The sequence below is a fragment of the Oxyura jamaicensis genome, chromosome 2 (assembly GCF_011077185.1).
Source record: "Oxyura jamaicensis isolate SHBP4307 breed ruddy duck chromosome 2, BPBGC_Ojam_1.0, whole genome shotgun sequence".
Lineage (NCBI taxonomy): Eukaryota > Metazoa > Chordata > Aves > Anseriformes > Anatidae > Oxyura > Oxyura jamaicensis.
The window spans coordinates 94511461-94531501 of NC_048894.1; the positions used below are offsets into that span (position 1 = coordinate 94511461).

General features: G+C 35.9%; 1 protein-coding gene across 1 annotated transcript in view; it reads left to right on the plus strand.

The window, feature by feature from the left end:
- The window catches only part of GABBR2 (gamma-aminobutyric acid type B receptor subunit 2), a 483887-nt gene that overhangs the window by 329603 nt on the left and 134243 nt on the right, over positions 1–20041 (plus strand). Inside the window, exons 12-13 of the mRNA XM_035318083.1 lie at positions 3169–3276; positions 19012–19134. Coding sequence (XP_035173974.1) covers positions 3169–3276; positions 19012–19134 — 231 coding nt within the window. The remainder of the gene's footprint in view (positions 1–3168; positions 3277–19011; positions 19135–20041) is intronic.

Consider the following 20041-nt stretch of genomic DNA (forward strand, 5'->3'; position numbering starts at 1 on the left):
GGACCTGGGAGTGATGGTTGATAGTTGGCTGAATATGAGCCAGCAGTGTGCTCAGGTGGCCAAGAAGGCCAACAGCATCCTGGCCTGTATAAGAAACAGTGTGGCCAGCAGGTCTAGGGAGGTGATCGTCCCCCTGTACTCGGCTCTGGTGAGGCTGCACCTCGAGTACTGTGTTCAGTTTTGGGCCCCTTGCTACAAGAAGGACATGGAGGTGCTCGAGCGAGTCCAGAGAAGGGCTACGAAGCTGGTGAGGGGCCTGGAGAACAAGTCCTACGAGGAGCGGCTGAGGGAACTGAGCTTGTTCAGCCTGGAGAAAAGGAGGCTCAGGGGTGACCTTATCGCTCTCTACAGGTACCTCAAGGGAGGCTGTAGCGAGGTGGGGGTTGGTCTATTCTCCCACGTGCCTGGTGACAGGACGAGGGGGAATGGGCTAAAGTTGCGCCAGGGGAGTTTTAGGTTGGATGTTAGGATGAACTTCTTTACCGAAAGGGTTGTTAGACACTGGAACGGGCTGCCCAGGGAAGTGGTGGAGTCACCATCCCTGGAGGTCTTTAAAAGACGTTTAGATGTAGAGCTTAGGGATATGGTTTACTGGGGACTGTTAGTGTTAGGTCAGAGGTTGGACTTGATGATCTTGAGGTCTCTTCCAACCTAGAAAATTCTGTGATTCTGTGATTCTGTGGTTTACTGATTTAGTAATGGCATGATTAACCAGCAATCAGTGAGCTGTATGGTCAGAGTCAATATCAGCAATATAACAGATAAACCACAACATTAGATGTCTATAAAATTTTAATATATACATACAAATATATCAGCAGTCTTCTACTAGTATCCCAACATTTTCAAATAAACATGGCACTTTACCAACTGCGATGAAGAAAATTATCTATCCCCGCACAACCAGGACACCTACCCTCTGAGTAACATGCAAACAGCTCACAGGACATATGGGTTTGCAGCACATCGTTTCTTCTGGGAGTGCAGGTTCCCACAGATGCATCCTGTGGGAGATGTGTGTTCTCTATCTTTGTGTGCATATCTGCAAACTGCTAGTGCACATGGCAGTGAGGAAGCACATCCTGAGTTCACATCTGCATATCAGAGATGGGTGTCCCTGTGCAGTGCACCCCACGCATTTGCTTCTGCTGGATGCAGGCATCTTCTGGCCCCGGGTCTCTCAGGACTGTTTCTTTGGTACTATCCTATTTCTTCCCACTGTTATAAATGTGTATACTCCTCCTTTGTTTCCAAACTTTGTTGGTAATTCCTTCATTACTGTTTAATCTCACCAATGGTTGACATGCTCTTTTGTGTTATCAGTTTGGTGATATATGCCATCTCAGTTTTGAGTGTCCACACACATATATACCTCTTTGCCAAAATCCAAGGCACTTATTTTATGTGTACTTTCCTCTCTCCAATTCACTATTGTCAACCATATGTAATTAATTGGGTTTGTTTATTTATTTAAGGAACTGTAGTTATTTTATGAGTCTTATTGCTCTATCAAAATTTTTGAGTGGGTCCATGTCTTTTCCATCTTTTCCGTCATGATATCCAATCACCAATGCTTACTAGAAATCAGAATTTCTATTCCACAGAAAATCTGGGGGACAAAAGAAACAGTTTTTAATACAAGAATGAAAATGCTGATGATCTCTGGAAAGGCAAAAATAGATGATATGTACTTAGAAGTTAAACATTTACATTATTCTTAATATTTATCTTAGATCCCAAGTTCTAGATCTTCCTGCAGCACATAGTTTGTCATCAACAAGCAGGTCCTGAAGTAGTAAATTGAAAATCTCAAACTCTCCAGAACTCAGATGTAAAATTAATCTGGTTGCCAATTAATATATATAAATATTATATAAAAAAATATTTCTGACTGTCCTTTTTTCAACAAAAGAGAGTTTTTAAACCAAAATAGCAGCTCAAATGGCCAAGGATGCATGGTTAACATGGACAAAACAAGGCTTTCTTTCCCCTTTTTTAGGTTTGTCTTCCTTCTCTTTGGCCATTGTCTCTCCCACAGTTTTTCCATTTGCATTGTACAGTACATTTTACTCTTACTTCTTGATTTACATTTGTACTCCATCGTGACAGCTGTCCCAGGTGCAGTCTCCAGAGGAAGGAAGAGATTATTCTCCTGATGATTTTTCAGGCACACAGATTCAGTTGTATGTTTCCAGCTTGTTGCTGTGTCTCTTGCGTAATCTTCCACCTGCTATGCTCTGTAGTCTCTGGTCCTTCTTTGGGAAGGAAAAGAGGTCTGTTGAGGGCAGAAAAACTTTTAAACAGCCAGACCTCCAGGGCAATGAAAATAGAAACTTCCAAGGGACTAGAGTAGGCTTTGCAGAGCTTGCTACAACTCTGAAAGTTTGTTGTTGTTGTTGTTGTTGTTGTTGTTGTTTTTGTGTGTTTGCTTGTTTGTTTAATCTTCTGGATTTCCTTGGGAAACTCACTATAAACTAGATAGGTCTATCTCAAATCTGTAGCAACCTTAGGGTCCCATCAATTTATCCTGTGAGCTCAACGTCTCCTTTATCTTAGACCCATATTGCATATATTGTCTTTGATTCAGGTCCTGCCCCTGAGGCTTGCCCACCTAGGCTTTGTTGCTTTGTCTTTCCTCTTTTACCTACAGAATAACTTTAAGGTCAGTTTTTCATATCTTTCCAGTATGCTAGGGATCTGCTTTCAGTGTTACATACCACACATAGTACAATTTCCTCTTATTTAGTCTGAATGACATCTTTACTTCTCTGTTCCATTCTGTTCAAAACGTTGCTGTTAATATTAGCTCCCCGGGTAGTTTTTATAGTCTCTGTCTCTTGTTTTCCTCCACTGGTTCCTTCCTCTGCCTGCACAGAACACAATAAAAGTGGGGAAAAAAAAAAAAAAGGACAATATTGTAACTGAGTTGTGTTGTTATATATGGAAGAGATTGTGAATTCAGCCTCTAGATTTGTTACACTTGGAAAGGGGATGGAGGAAGAAGAAAAGTGAGAAAGCAATAAATAAGACAATTTTGAAATGTCAAAATTTTTAAGTTCTTTGAGTATTTTTCAACTGTCAATTAAAAATTGGCTCAAATGATGATATCCACATTATCTACTGAAAATAAAATGGCTTTGTCTTTTATTATATATGTATTTTTTTTAGGTCCGAACATGGATTCTTACAGTGGGATATACAACTGCATTTGGAGCAATGTTTGCAAAAACGTGGAGAGTTCATGCAATTTTCAAAAATGTAAAAATGAAGAAAAAGGTGAGAGGAAGTAAACTCTTTTTTCATTGATCTGTTAATACCATTTTCTAACTGTTTTGCTGTGTTTCCTGGATTGCAATACTAGTGCTGACTCGGTTCATGTGTCACATCCAAATATCCTGAGTAGTTTGGTATTGGGGCTTTCTTGATCTTCCTTTTAGTCTGAGAGTTGGAATCAAGCTACAGCTTTTCATTCCATATAAAGAGGTGGACAGTGGAGGCAGCTCTAACCTTTTTAATTGCATTGTCCTCATTCTTATTTACTATGTGGTTTCAAAATCCAGAATTCTATTTCTGCTAGATCTATAGCAGTTATGAAAAGCTTTTTGTATATGTCTCTCTAGGATATTACACACAAGTTTCTCATGGGTTGGTAGGAGGAGGCAAGAGAAAGTGATGCTTATGTAGATTTCTGTTTCTAATTTTGATTGAAATTGAATAAGCTTTCTCTCAGACTGATCAAAAATAAATCACAGGAGTTGTCTCAGGCACTTTGGATACATAGTATTTTTTCTGTGAACAGCTAGGCTAGGCTTAGGTAGAGTACAACACTTCATGTCTATATTGTTCATTTTTTATTTTCCACTGGAGCTTCTTTTTGCATGTGAAGCACTTTTGATCACATGGTTTCTTTTAGAAATTGGAAAACTGCTGAATACAAATCTTCTCAATGCATTAAAAAAAAAAAAAAAAAAAAAAAGAGAGAGAGAAAATATTACTGTAGAGTAAAAGATAGTGCCAAACACAGTTCCTATATGCAGCTGAATATATTTTCTCTAATAAGTGGTAAAGAGGCATTTATACCAAAACTAAGTAAAATAATGTTCCAAAACTTATTCAGATTTCAGTGTATGGTCATGGAAGAGCTGTATGTTGTTGTTGCCTCTGATAATGTTTCTATGGCCGATATGTGTTGGGAGTCACTGTCTCTATGGGATACACCTCTTGACCTAAAAAGATTTTGACCTGAGGTAAATAGAGAGAGAGTTATCTCAGTTTCTGAGAGGATTTATTAAGGTTATTAAGGAAGTAAAGTAAGGAAGTAAATGCCATGGTTGGGACTGAACCTAGTGCCCTGGCACATTAATACACAACCACCAAGTCCTTCCCCTACTACTACCTTAGAACAGGTCTATTTAAATATTTGTTAATTAAACACTAAATATATTTCAATGTATAAAATAAAGAAGGATAAATAACTAATATGTTAAAATTAATTAAAATTATAAGTAATGTCTGTACCAAAACCAGGATACCCTGGACGAATGAAAGCAGAGATTGCTCTTTGTGCACCTGTGCAAAGAGCCCACTATTAATATACCAGTTTATGCTACCATGGTCCTGTATATATACGTATGTATTTAGCAATCTTAAACTTCCTGTATTAAAGACTTTTCACCCAAGCCATTTCATTCTTGAAAAATTAAATTTTATATTGTAAAGATGCCTTTACCTATATTGGTACAAATCCTTGTAAATCAGCGGTTACAAAAAATACTGCCAATTTAACATAAAAATATATATATATATTTAATAACCTTTATTATCTTGAGAATTTTATCATTTCTACAACCCTTTTTTTTCAAAAAAGGAATGAACAGTTACTTCAATAGACTGTCAGTATTTGCTTTATATTTTGTTTGTTTGTTTTGTTTTGTTTTGTTTTGTTTTAAAAAACTTTTCATTTTAGAGCTTCAACTTGCTACTCAACATTAATACTCATTGTCTGTTAATTAAACATCATCCTCGAATTCTATGTAGTGCCTGTTCCTCAACAAGCCCATCAGCAATTGCAAACTGTAAATGTTTTTTCGCAGCTGTAAGTTAAAAAGGGTTCATGGTCAAAAAGACACCAGTGTGAGGATGATAGATTTCAGTCAGGGTGTTTAGCAATGAGCTGGTCAAACTCAAAGTAAAAACACTCACCCAAAGCAAAACGAGGGTGTTATAATGTGTTATTAAATATACTGAGGTTAAGTAAATAATGCACTTGCTTTTGTAAATTATGAAGGATGGCTGCTCCACAGAATAATCTTGGTTTGTATTTTTTTATATATTGTTCTAGAACACAGGCTTGAATCTTAAAACACAGCTTTCTTTAAAGAAAAATCAAAGCAAATTAGCCATCCCCAGTAAATGCTTATTAATGATACATTTTCTGGTTTTGATTACCCAGGACAGATAAAAGTGTATTTAAGAGCTGATTCAAACCCATGGCATTCTTTACTTATATATTACAACAGGGACATTTCCATTTTCACTAGACATAGTTTACAGACAAAGCATTTTGTACCTATTGAAGCATAGACAATACAAATTTTCACAAACAGTATCTAAACTGACAAAAAAAAAAGAAAAAGAAAAAGAAAAAAAAAAACACAGTGGTAGTTCTGTGTGGGGAAAAATCAAACAAACATCACATTATTGCTTTTTGAATTAGCTGTGCCATGTCAGAGCAGACTGGCATTTCAATACGAGGACAACAAAGTTCCAAAATTATTTAAACACTGTGGCTCCTATTCATTTGCGATCAGTTCAGTTTCCACCTACAAGTATGTTAGTAAAATCCAACATTTAGGTATACCACTCTTGCCTGTCATCCTGTATATTTTCATCAGGAAAATTTGCAAACTGTTTTTTTTTTTTTTTCCTTTTTTTTTTTTTTTTTTTTTAATAGTAGGGAAGTGTCTCACTTGAAAATATTCATTCATTTCATGGAAGTGGGTATTAAGTAAGACAGAGATTTCTTCTCAGAAAGAGCAGTCAGACATTGGAACAGGTTGCCCAGGGAAGTGGTGGCGTCAACGTCCCTGTGGGTGTTCAAGGAAAAGTTGGACCTGTTAAATAATAAATGTTAAATAATTCCACTGTTACAACATTTTACTACTATTGCACCATTTTAGTGTAGTGGAGAGTGAAGCTAAATGATTTACAATGTCTTGAATTAGGTGAAGATATTTGTGCAACTTCTCTTTATCTCTCTCTCAGAATTCTCTTTTATATTCACTCATTTATAAATCCACTTGTATGTTATCAAATATATATATATATCAGAATACATTCCTTCTTCTATCAGGCTGCTAACTGACAAATTTTTCAAGATTCCCAATGTACTGTTACCATCTTTGATCTTGCTAGGGCTCAAAGGATGTGAATTAAAAATGTATTAATTTTAGTTTTTATTAATTTGATCTGAAACAGAGGGGTGCAAGGGAATCAAATTTTTTATTAAATGGAAATAACAAAAGCAGTAGGGGAAAATAAATTAGTTTTATTTTTAAACAGGTTAGTAGAGATAATGGAAAGCAGAATGAATTAAAAATAACTAACATTCAAAAAGGAGATACAATTCTGTTTTCTGTAAATCCCTTTTTTGTTGGTTTTGACAGCAGAATATCTACTGCTCATTGGGAGGTGGGGATTGCTTTTATGCTCACAAGCAGAGGACTGGCTGTAGCTAAGAGGAGAGTGAGGAGATTATCAGTGGTGGGAGTGCTCATGGTGTTCTGGTGAAGCCATCTGAGCCATCTGAAGAAGCCAGCCCTTCTGGTAAAATTTAGAAAGTTGTGAAGTTATCTTTTTTGATAGGAGCTGCACAGTCCCCAGAATGGCAGGTCTTAGGGGTCTTTAAAGCAATCAGGCATGGTGTCTGCATGGCACAGCTCCAGCATATAATAAAGACCATTCACTTCTGGAAAATATCAGAACAGTAACAAATTCAAGCCAGTGTTTTTTAAAGGCCCCATGAGTTTTATATCTTCTGCGCCTACAAAGACAAGTATTTCCCATTTGCAGGTGAATACAATAAAGTATTATGATCTGGGCCACAATGTTGCTTGGTGCATTTTGTATTTGAAAGCACAATACTTCTCTGTTGATGTTGCTATGGTAAGCTTGTCTTCCCTATAACACTACATTGTAGCTTTGTCTATTTGTACTCAATCCTTTAAATGTGACATCAAGGGAGGGATGTTTTGTGTTTAATTTCCACTCAGAATACTGTAAATGTGCTCAGTTGTTAATACCACTGTAGAATTCTGGTGACGTATGTCTTTATGTTGACAATGTTGTTACAAGGTAAATGCAGAATATAATTGCACAAGGAGATGTATAACTGCATCTTTTCTTAAGACTTCTGCTGCTACAATTTAGCCAACATTATCCTGCTCTTTGACGATATCTTGTAAGTTTTCTCTATTCTTATATTTACTCTCTTTATACATTTCTCGCAGATGAGAAAGGGTTAAAAGCATAACAAGTACTGAGGACAGGATATAGGTACTCCCTCAGTGTTAGAAAGCTACAAAAAAAAACACAGGAGAGAAAAATGGCTTACAAGTCCAACTTGACTTACCTATGCCTGTAAGTCTGAAGCTAGGCTGTGGCAAACTTAAAATCTTACATTCAATCTACTAAGTCCTTAAAAGACTTCTGAAGAGGGTTGTGGTGTTCATGCATTGCAAAGATAGGAGCTTGTACAGACTATTCTGTTGATGCTAGCTTGGAGAAGGGAGCCTGGCAGTGCAGGAATGTAGGGCTGTGAGATATGGAGCAGAGAAGGGGCTGAGAATGAGAAATGAGCTTCTCTCTCTCTCTTCAGAAAGAACCAGATCTTGTCCAGATAAAAAGAATAAAGAAAAGCTTGGTGTTATTGGCTGGGAAAAGGAGCTGATGAACAAATGAAGGATACTGAATTTGGATAAGAATTCCCTGAGAGTTAAAATATGTTTGAGAGATAGCAAAGAGTTGAATGTGGTGTTGGTGGGTGACACTCTAAGAGGTGGTCAAGAAAGCTGAGTATGGTGGAACATGGAGCTTGAGTTTGGGAATCAGGCAGCAAACTCTAGCTAAGGAACCAGATCTGGTTTGGAAATAGATTAGCATTGAAATTTAGAGGCAGGATGGCAGATCTGAAGATTAGGTGCATCTTGAAGACAAGAAGGGAAAAGGATCGTAGGATTTAGAAAGGAATAAGAGGGAAAAATAAATGAAATTAGGACTGACTCCAGTGGTTGCACAGAATTGTGGGCTTCTTCTCAGAGCATGAAGACTGAAAAAGATTTTAAAGTTTTACCCTTCTTTTTTTTTTTTTTCTATTACTATGTATCCATAAAACCTACAGGCAAAATATGTGCCTTGTCTTCCTGCTATGCAGTTGTATAGCTTGTGATAGCTGCTAGCTACTCTTTTAGCTCAAGCTGATGAGGTGTGCAAAGTTCTAAAGATTCATTTTGCTGATGCATGCAGTTCTACATATAATTGAATTCTCTTTCTCTTCAATTTCTTTAAAAAGAATGGACTCATGAAAATGTCAAAAGGCTGATACTGTGGCTAAAAAGTCAATCATTGAAAACCTACAGCTTGCTAATACTGAGATCTCTACAGTGTACATTTGATCCCCCATGTGCATTATAGGACACAAGTGCAGCCTTAATTTTCTGCAGGATGCCAGTGTTACTGAGCGTACACACTGAGTCTGCTCTGGGCATGCACATGTATAATGAAAGAGAGAGCTTTCAGCTGGAGTCTTTTTCACAATAAAAAGGGAAAAATACATAATGAAAAAGAGTTCTGAGAAAGCTGCTCTAATGTATACAACAGTTAAGTGCTAACTTGGTGAAAAAGATTAATTTCTGGGTTTGCTAGAATTATTTGTTATGCTTTTGCATAACTCAGAGTACAGTTTTCAGAGGAAGATAGTACTTGAAGGATTCCTTGTTTTTCAGAGATAAATTCATTATCTGAGTTGAGCAGAGTGGGGTTTCTCATTTTTTTTAGGTCATTGCCTTCCCACTCTGTTTTTAACCCAAGTTTAGTCACCCCTCTTCCCCAGTTCATATCCTTAATGGTCCATAAATCAAAAAGCATAGTAGTAGAAGGGGCAAGAGACCATCCACGTCCTCTATGAAGAGCAGACCACATGGGTTGTTCTGAGCGTCTCCTCCAGCCACAGTGGGCAGCAGCTGGCTGTGTGCTGGTACCAGCTACACTGAAACTGTCAGGAGCTGCAGCTGCACAGAGCATCCTTGTGGGGAAAAAAAAAAAAAAAAAAAAAAAAAAAAAAAAAAAAAAAAAAAAAAAACAGAGAGAAGAGAGCAGCTGGAAGCCACATGCTTACAAGAGGATTTGCTGTTACCTTCTCTGCACAACTTGTCTCTGTTTATTACTATCCAAATCTCTCACTTGAAAACTTGAAAAAAAAAGTTTATAGGATAAGTGTAATCTCTAGTTATAAACTTTACTTTAGTTTTGTTGTTGTTGTTGTTGTTGTTGTTGTTGTTTGTTTTTTTTCAAGCCATCTATGGAATTTAGAATTTATTGCAACCTATAGCCTTTCTCACAAAGGCCCCAAATGGTTTTTAACAACACTCATTATCTTAGTCACTTAAAAATAAAGAAAGCAGACTTTCCAGATTATATTGTTAGGTAAGAACCTCACAGGCTACATCTTATTTAATTCATTTGTAAATGTGACTCTTTCTTATTAGCAAGAGTGTAGACCATATTACCTAATCAGTTCTTTTTGTAACTACTACTATAAAATATCCCCCCAGGTCAATTTTCAGACTTTAAATATTTATACTTTTCTAAAGCATTTTTTTTTTTCAATCTAGCTAGAGCTTTTTGTGTATATAACAAAAAGCTATGTGTTGGGTTTCCCTTAGGATAGATAGACATGTATTTCACTAAGTATATATGAAAGATCATAAGTATGAAAAGGAGATGTGTCAGGATTCAGTAAGTTGCTTTGGGTAACCATACCAACAGTACAACAATCTATTATGGGCCATCTGCTGAAAATGAAACAACATATGGGTACCTAAGGAAAAGTTCAATGTTATCAGTCATTCTTTGAGAGTAAGAAAGGAGACAGCAGTTTGAAATCTGCTTTTTTGTTGTTGTTGTTGTTGTTGTTTTGGTTTGGTTTGTTTTTTTTTTTCCATTGTAAATACTTGCCACTGGACCAAATAATCCATGATACTTACAATGCAGTGTAAATTATTTAAGTATAGCTTCCTGAGTTATTCATATACAGATATGGTGCTTTCTAAAGCGATAAAAGTGGAAACTAAATTATTTTATTACTCCCCCCATAGCAATAACAATAAATTTTAAGTCCAAAGATTCCAAATCCTAGAACCCATATTTAGATGTAAAATAAACATCCCTATTTTTGTAAGAACTGATCAGCCAAAATGTCAGCCAGGGAACAATAGGAATCACATTTCTAATATTTACATTCATATAAATCTGAACTGGGGAGCTTAATCTCAAGCTCCTGTCACAGAAAAAAGTTGAGCTAATGAACTGTACATCTAGAAGAAAAATCTGCTTTTGAAGTAATTTATGTATGTAAATTTCTGCATGGTACAATTTGATAAGGCTAAACCTCAGTAGCAGTGAAAACAATGAAAACTCTGTATGAAACATAAGTGCTCATAAATGGTGCTACAACCATAATTTCTATGTATTATGAGACTAATGGATGACAGAGAAATAAAGAACATGTCGCTATACAGTATGAGGCAATTTATTCCTGAATAGCTTGAAATTGGATTGTAAATGTAATCAAGCGCATTGATGTCCCCAGCTATTTGGTAACGATGTAGTATGCTTTCCCACAGAATTGTTCATTAAGGAAAATATTAAAGTCTAGATATTTTAATGTTATCTCAAACAAAATCAGAACATTTCTTCTAGACCATTCAAATCCTTTGTGTACTTTTTTCCTAAAGATTGGAATCTCTTTTAGCACTAATGAGGATTCACATCCCTGGTAGAAATTCCTCCATACTAAGGGCCCATGCAATCTTCAGCTCAACAGATGCATTTCTCTCAAAGGTAAATTTAATCTGCTATATGGACAGGATGTGGAGCTTTCTCAAGAAAGCCTTATGGCAGCGTACAGAAGTAAACACAAATATAATGTCCATTTCTAAGGCTCTTCTCTGAAAGATTATATACCAAATGTGGTTTGATTCTAATAGTGTCAAATTGGATTTCTTTAGTACTTTTTTTTTTTTTTAATACTACCGTGTTTTTCATTTTTATCTTTCAAAGAGAGCTTTGTGAAAGTAGCTATATTATTTCACTCTGTGTGCCCTCTATGATAGAATTAACAATATTAGTATAATAATCATCTCTTGGATTCTCCAGTGCATTGTGGTAATAATTGAGGTTCAAAGATTCAACTTTTTTTAAGTTGGCATTAAATTCCTCTCCTTCTCTACCTTCTGTAAAATTTGTATCTTCTACTCCCCATGATTGTTCCTCCTATCTTTTGTATGGTAGAAAAGCAGTAAGGCATCTTCTAACTGGATACTTTCACCTGAGAGCAACACGTGGAGTCAAAACATATATGTTTGCAATGCATTGACTGAGAAGGTGACACTGCTCAAAGATGCTTTGAAATTATTCTGAGCACAACACCATAAAAGAAGAAACATTCTAGAAATGTGTGCTTTAACAGGCTAGTGGCTGCAGGTATGGAATTCTGAATACCAAGCTTTTTGGTCATATCCAGTTGTCCATTTCTATCAGTTGTACCTACCATGAGCTCCATTACCCTGGAAAGTGGTAAAATTCATAAAGTTCTCAAACTGAAGGGGTCAAAGTAGATCATTATAGAAAAAAAATATTTTTTTAAAAAAGTAGATATGCAAATTTTTCATTAAATTAATTGAGGTAACTCTAAGAGAATAAAATGTCTAAAGCTCCACTTTTACTACCAGTGACTTGATGGTCAAAAAAGCTTGCTGGTATGTTCTTTAAAATGTTAGCATTCACTCATTAAAACTATAATTGCAATGTGAAAAGTGTTCCCAATACTAATCATAGAAGCTATAACAGGAAATATGTTAATAGATGTTGAAAAAGCATACTGGAGTTATTAGGAACAAGTGCATGATGTGTTTTCAATAGTCCTCTTTTCCTCATTCCATTACACAATAGAAATTAAGAATGTATTACAGAATAGTTCTTTAAAATATTAATGGCTATAACAACTGAAAGATAGATGACCCTTCGCCCACATATGACAAAGCTCACCTACAATTGACTCTTCCTCATCATTTTTGTGGCACCATTCCATCTGTGCTGACCCACTGAATGAAGGGAGCCACCCTAAGGTGTCTTTAATTATACTGGGATAAATTAAAGGGTAATTTATGTGACAGAATATCCTAAAGGCAAAGGTCCATTTTTTCCAGCCTCGTTGGTTTTATCATTTTTTTTTCCCAGAAACTCTGTTATTTTTTCTCCCTACAGTTCAGAGGTAGGACTCGTACTGGCATGATTTCTGCTCACTCTAAATGCACCAGAGAAAGGAACATTGGGTTTCAGATTTGCGAGGACTTCATTAATTGCTATTCATTTCATTGAATAAGGTCTAGCAAGCTTCACAGAGGGATCTTTTAAATAGGTTTTCTCTCCAGATTCCTTCCCAGGAGTCTGGGGAGGGGACAGCTAACAAGAAGATACTGAATTACATTAAGTGTTCATTCAACTAAGTTCCAGAAGACAAGGGACAGATCTGTCAGCTAAACTAGAAAGGGTTGATACACATAAAAGAAAGCAGAAATACCTTATAAACAGGAAAAAAATCAATTTATTTAAGGAAAAAGAAAATATGTATTTATACCATATGTAAATAGATACAAAAATACTCCCATAGAAACTGTGTTTCTGTGAATTCATCAAATAAATAAATAATACAGAGTTAGCTCATAGATCTTCCTTTAAATATAAAGATACTTTATTCTGGTAAAAAAGGAGGTGAAGTTCCTGGTAACAAGGTAACTCTGATAAAAACAAACCAAAAAAAAATATCCACCAAACAACAACAAAACACCCAGGAATGAATGAAGTATTCAATTCATGCTGGAAAACTATTTGTGAAACTCATAGATTACAAAGCTAATGTTGCATTCTGGTGAAGTCTTCTTCATATATGAGTCTTTGTTCTTAGTTTAGAACATATTTTGGCTTTAAGGTCCATGTCATATATGAAAAGTCTACATTTACATACAAAGTCAGTTTCTAACAAGTTAAGAAATAACAAAATAAAGTTTGCCTTAGCCTTAACCATAAAAATCAGGTCTAATGATTTCTTGCTGTTTGCCAAATTACCTGTTGATCCCATATACTGGTTGAGGATAGGGTCCTGCAAAGCATAATGGATGTGCTTTAGAAAACAAACAACAACAAAACAGCAACAACAACAAACACATAGATTCTGTGAAAAATTAAAATAAAATAAAATAACCAATTAGGCATTTGAAGTTGCCATGGCAGGTAGTACAGCCTGTGATAGTTCAAGAAAATCCCTGAGTTTCATGAGCAGAAAATTCATCCTAGAGCCTGAGACAGATTTCACATCTTCTGTGACCAGACTACCGAGTCCAGGGCAGATAAGTACTTCCATCTTGAACTTGTCTTTATGGTCACTAAACCAGCAGTTTTAAGAAAAGAAGAAAAGTTTGATTTGCTCATATAGCAATGTTGCTGAAGAGAAAATGGCCTACCAATTTCTTTTCTGAGTGACTTTATTTTAAAGACAGATAGCTTTATATCCAGATATATAGTCCAGACTGGTAGCAATGGCATTTATAACAGTGGGCAGATATGCCAGGATGAGACAGATTCACCTATCCAATCACAGATGGTAGAAAATATTATTCACAGATGCTGCTGTATGAGAGCTTGGCTTCAGCAAGGAGTCAGGAGCACTCCTAAAAATGATTTTATTAGCTACTATGCTTTTCTCCCAAGACTGATTTTCTGTATGCTAGGAGGAGGGTGAAAAGGGAGAAAAAAAAAATCAGAATGTTCCTCTGAAAGAAGAACGATATATCTGTTGGTAAGGAGCCTCAGTTGCTCATGACTTTCTTTTGTCAGTCAAGAGAAATTCTGTTGGATTCACAAGATCTGAGTCAAGACTCCTTCAGTACATCTGGTGCTTCCCAAGGAGTGAATGTACTGAACTTAAGGAGCACTGGTGGGTGTGAGTAATGGCTAGAGCTAAGGAAAGCTGGACTTCCTGCAGGTCGAGTGGGGAGATCAGCAGGCCATTTGGAATTGCTGCTAGTGATATGCCAGTGGCAATGGCAGAGTAAATGTATGTGAGGATAAAATTGCTAATCATCTGCAGAAGTAAAGCTCTTTAAATACCTGGGGGAAAAGGAAGCTCCATCATAGGTTAACATTTATGTTTTCTCCCCAAGAGTGTTCACATACAAAAATATTAAGATTTTTTTTCCTCCTTCCTGCAGTCTAAAATAATTTCACTGAGGTAGATGTTAAGCATGAAAAGACAAAAACAACATACATACATACATACATACATATATATATATATATATATAATGTTGGGCAATCCTAACAATGTGTGAGACAAATTGGGTTACCCCTTTTCTCCCAGTAACGGTAACACTATTAGAATTCAGTGCTGTGAACACCACTGACTGAGACAAGTATCCAGTGATTTGGCCTCCAATTTAAAAAATAATTGAAGCTCAATGTCTGATTCTGAAAATGTAGTGTTTTGGTGAAGAGTTCTGCTCGAGAGCTGCATTACTGCAACGGTTTTCCAAATACAAAGCTGGATCAGGTTCTGTGTGTGAGGTGTCTTCAGGAGGCCTGCTTTCAGCCTGTTTACCCTGCATGCACCATTGGCAGTGCAGTGTTTTACAGCACTCGTTACAGATCACTTGCTCAGGTTGTCTTATAAACTTTCTTTTCCTTGCCTTCATCCTGGCAGTTTGCTGTCTGGCAGAAATAAAGGATGAATAACACCTGCTGCTTGGGACAGCTGCTGTTATGTACCTTTCCCCTTCTGTATAGAAAATGGCCATTCACAATGAAATGCAGGAAAAAAATGCTCCAAGAGGTATCCAAGAAAAAGCTCTTTTGTTTGCTGTATTACTGCTTCTATTTCCTCTAACAAGGAAATATTATCTGGAAAAAAAAAAAAAAAAAAAAAAAAAAAGAGAGAGAGAGAGAGAAAAAGAAGGCTAACAATTATCAGATCTGCAGTAGTGCAAGGTCAGATACAAAAAAAAGATGAGCAAAATCAAGAAAGGGTGATTAGAAATACGATCCTGAATAGGAAGTGATAATGTCAGTTATAGCAATTTCTTTTGACCATGCTTACAAGTGGTTTATCAGTATTACTGATTTTAATAGCCTCCTTTCACTGTTTTGCTTCTGATATTGATGTACTACTTTGATTAACATTGTCAGGTCTTGGTAAATCTGCACCTGGTGCAACCCTAGTTTCAATATCAATATAGTCAGTATAAATTGGGAAGGCAGTGGGTTAGATGTCTCTTTTTTTACCTGTCCTAGGTGTCCCAATAGAAATGTTCATTATTTTAATTGGAAATAAAAGGTGTCATTACTGATTTTGGTTTTGCTTATGTTTTTGGTTTTGTTTTACAATGGACTTCTCTGGGTCAGTAGAGCACAGGGAAATATTTCTGGGAGATTCTTTCCAAATAGCTTAAGTTTCTCAAATGCATATCTTTAGCTGAAGTTAATGGTCTTCACACACATATAGCAAGGGATGAGGAGAAAGGAAGGTACACATTTCAGAACACTCATTTCTCTGATCTGAAATTGTACTTGAGGTAGGCGGGTTGAATTCTCCTTTGAAGGTTTCTTTCTCTGCCCACTGCCTAATAACTGAGGCCAGACATCTAATGGTTAAACAGCCAACTTCAATAATATAAATGCCATCAATTAAAATATATATATATATATATATATGCCAATAAAATTAATTAGCTAGCCATTTAAGAGTGAGGAAATGCAATTTTAAAATCTGATACATTGGAAAGTTTGTAGAACAAGAATTCCCATGTGAAATTTCTCAGATGTTTCAGAAACAAGAAAATACCTGTAAGAAATACCTTAATTAAAATGTTAATTCTTAAAGAATAATGTTTCTGATAAATGAGAAAATCTTTCATATACGTATATATACAAATATAATAGTATATATATTTTCTGAACAGATCCTCAACAAAACCAAGATCCTAGGAAACACATAAACTACTGTAAAATGGGTGATTTCTGTGTGGATTCAATATGAATCAAGGGTAGATGCTACAGTATTTAAATTCTAGTTAGGGTAATATGACCCTTGGAAAGCAATTTGAATTGAGATTATGAGCTTATCATCCTTTCTTGTTGCTCACAAGATTCATTGCACTTAGCTCGGTGAGTTAGCAAACAGTGAGACTGTGAGGGGTAATTCTTGTATTGTACAGCCCACTGCATCTCGGGGCAGGTGGAGGGAATGGCTTTAGATGCAACAAATGACTCCTGTGAAGGGCACATTCTTGCTTTCAAATAAGTGGTTGTCTCTTAAAATCTATCCAGTGGAGGACAATAGGCTGCCTCTGTCTCTGTCTATAATACGGGTTCCTTTGCAAATCATAGCCTGAGAGTTAACACCCTGATTTCTGGGCAAGAACATAGGAAGGACCATCTCCAGCATTCCTTTAAATCCAGCAAAGTATTGTGTCCCAGCAAAAGCACCGAAGGTTCCAGAGATGACTGGGGATGGGAAGGGTCTGGGGACAGAGAGCACACTCCCAAAGGGGCCCTGACAGAGTAGTGGCTGAGGGAGGGCTGGCTTCTCCTGCTCATAGGCCTTCTGTGGTACTTTCTACTGGACAGCTTGTCTGGTAAAAACACTTCTAACTTTATTAGGAAGCTGTTTCAGGATCACAGATTTGGATATAGGTGTCCAAATTTCATCTAAATCCAAATTCTGTTTGGACTTCCTGTGGTTTTCTCATGTCTCCTCTCTTACCAGAGTAGCACTTAGGTATATTTCACCTAAGTCCTGTTTAGAGGCATCGGGTAAAAGATGAACAATGCATGGCGTTTTTTGCAGAGGGTAATCTCAGTGATTAACAGCCTTTTTTTCAGCTTTGATTGTAACTTTTTAAACAACTTAAAGGTTAGGCATAGTTGTGGTTTCCCAAAGAAGACCAGATACAGAGAATTTTGCTTTCCTTTTAGTTTAATAAGAAAATACATTATAACAACCTCCTAGCCACCAGCCCACCAAAACACCTTTTCCGTGCAAAGTTCTCTTTACCAAATTGTTCAGCAGAGACAAAACACAATGGAAGCTGCATCTTTTCCCTTCACCCTCACTCTCTGATGAGGGCACTGATGAGATGGACATGCTGCTTCATTACCTGTGCAAACATATTTAAAAGTATTGTTTTCTGGTCCTTTCTGATGATGTTGGCTACATGGATTTAGATACCTGGTCTCATGAAATGAAAATAGTGTCTCAAGTCCTTTAAATCATTCTGATTACTGGCCTTATTTTTATACTTAATTCACTCCAAATGTTTTACAAAATAAACTAGGAGTTTAATAGACTAGTTTACAGTACTGCAGAAACTTCTTTCAAAATCAAGAATGCATCTCACTAAATAACATGAAAAACAAACTTTTTAAAGTTCCTCTTACATTATTTCCAATTGTATTTATTTTTATCTTTTTCTTAAGCTTGATAGGAGTTCAATGCAAATACAATTTTATTATAGGCAGGAATAGCAGCCTTGCCTATTTTAAGATTAGCTGACATTTCTGGATTTGTAAAGCATTTTCAAAATCTTACCAAGTTTATCAAATTGAACTGAAATAATCACATTTTTTAAGCCTCTCAGACTTAATATTTTTGAATATTTCATTCAGATTAAACCAATTCTTTCTAAAAAAGAAAACTATGGAAAACTATGTGGATTTGTTCATGTTAAAACAATTTTGTAATATCTTTTGAATATTAGATGAGTGTTCATTAGGAAAGGAAGTATACGTTCATTTAAAAAAACAGAAACATAGGCACATGAAGATTGACATAAAGTTCATTTAAGCCTGGTATTTTGAACATGCTTACAACTTTGCAAATGAAATAATGCACTTATGGTGTATTTTATCTGTGTTGCTATTTGTGTAAGAGTAGAAATAATATAGGGATTGCATACAGCTATACAAGACTGTAACACATAGTTTGGTTTGTTGTTATTAGCATTTTTTTTTATTGAATCTAAAATTCGTGCAAAATTAAAAACATGTTTTAAGTAGTATCTGCATAAAAGCCTCTCGCTATTGTAATATAGAAAAAATACATCATCCTTTTCCACTCCCTAGACAAAAGAGGAAAGAGTTATATACATAGAGAAAAAACCACACCTCCAAAACCAACTTATGTTTAAATATCTTGCAAACATGTTTTCCATATCCAAGAAGGCTATGAGAAAGTGAACAGTGTAAATCTTAGTGAAGACTAAGTTCCTGCTCAACTCCTGGTGTTCTGAGAGATGTCACAAACACTTTTCCACATTTGCATAAATAAACATAATAGTTGATCTCTAAAATATAATGTTTATTTTTTTTCTAAGAGTTAATGTTATGCCTGGACTTCAGTATTAATATTTAAGAAAACTTTTATTTTCTCTCTAGAAGTCTGAATGTACTTTTGATACTTCAAACAACCATGAGACAAACTAAAATAATTGTGTCTTCTTGCTTTCATCTTTTGATATTTCTGAAACTTATCTCCTTTCTTTGTTAAAATACTTTTTTATTAGCAACTTGTGTTTTTCTCCCTATATAGGAGTGAAGCTGTACAGGGATCTATCTATGGCTCATGGGAATTTCCATTTTTTTCTCTCTCTCTCTCTTTTTTTTTTTTTTTTTTTGTCTCTCCAGATCATTAAAGACCAGAAGCTACTGGTGATAGTTGGAGGGATGCTACTGATTGATCTTTGCATCCTGATTTGCTGGCAGGTTGTGGATCCTTTGAGAAGGACAGTGGAAAAGTATAACATGGAGGTATGTCCTCACGCCCAACTAATTCTCATGGTTGCGTATCTAAAGCTTTCTACAGGACCTGGCTATATCCATTAGTATATGAAAGCAGGTCAAGTTGCTTATTTGAGGGGAAGAAAGGTTCTATTTTTTAAAAGTACATAGAAATGGAACAATTGCAACCAAAGGAAATCCTATTTGAAGGTGCCACATTTCTTTGCACTTCTGAGAGATTTTATATGGAAGTGCTGTAAGCACAGGAGATTCTCTGCTAAGACTCTCTATTAGAGTCTGTTGCAATAAATAATAGGTTATCAGAACCCATTAGCAGATTTCAGTAAGAGCTCATACAAGATAAGTGAAGGAGAGGTCACTGCTTAGATGGCATTCTTTGTGGAGATGCTCAGGATTTATGTTTCCTACTGATATATTTATTTTCAGTAATAGCATGCCCAAACACACATACTGATTGTTCCTATTTTAATGTCATTCCCAGAAAGGTCATGATAGAGATTTTGTTAGGAAGGAGATAACAGCTTAATGCCACCTGTGCACATTTTCCAGCATTCTGGTAAGTTTCTAGTAAAGGTTTTGAATGGAACAGAATGGAATATAAGAGAATAGGAAAATAATAGTAATAATAATAAATAAAATTTAATTTCTGGACATGGAGGATTTGTCAGCAAGAAACATGACAGTAACAATCAGAACCAGAAAAAAAAAAAAAAAAAAAAATGCATTATATCTCTATGCAGATTGGCAGAGTTTGAGAGTTTATAACCTCCAACATGGAAACTGGAGACATCTGAAAAGTAGATTATATGAGGATAATCTAGGAGAGATATTCTATTCTCCAGAACTTGACAAACTTGTGATGTTCATGTTTGGAAGAAATCTGATACTTTGTTCCACTGGTTTTCCTTTGTTCCTA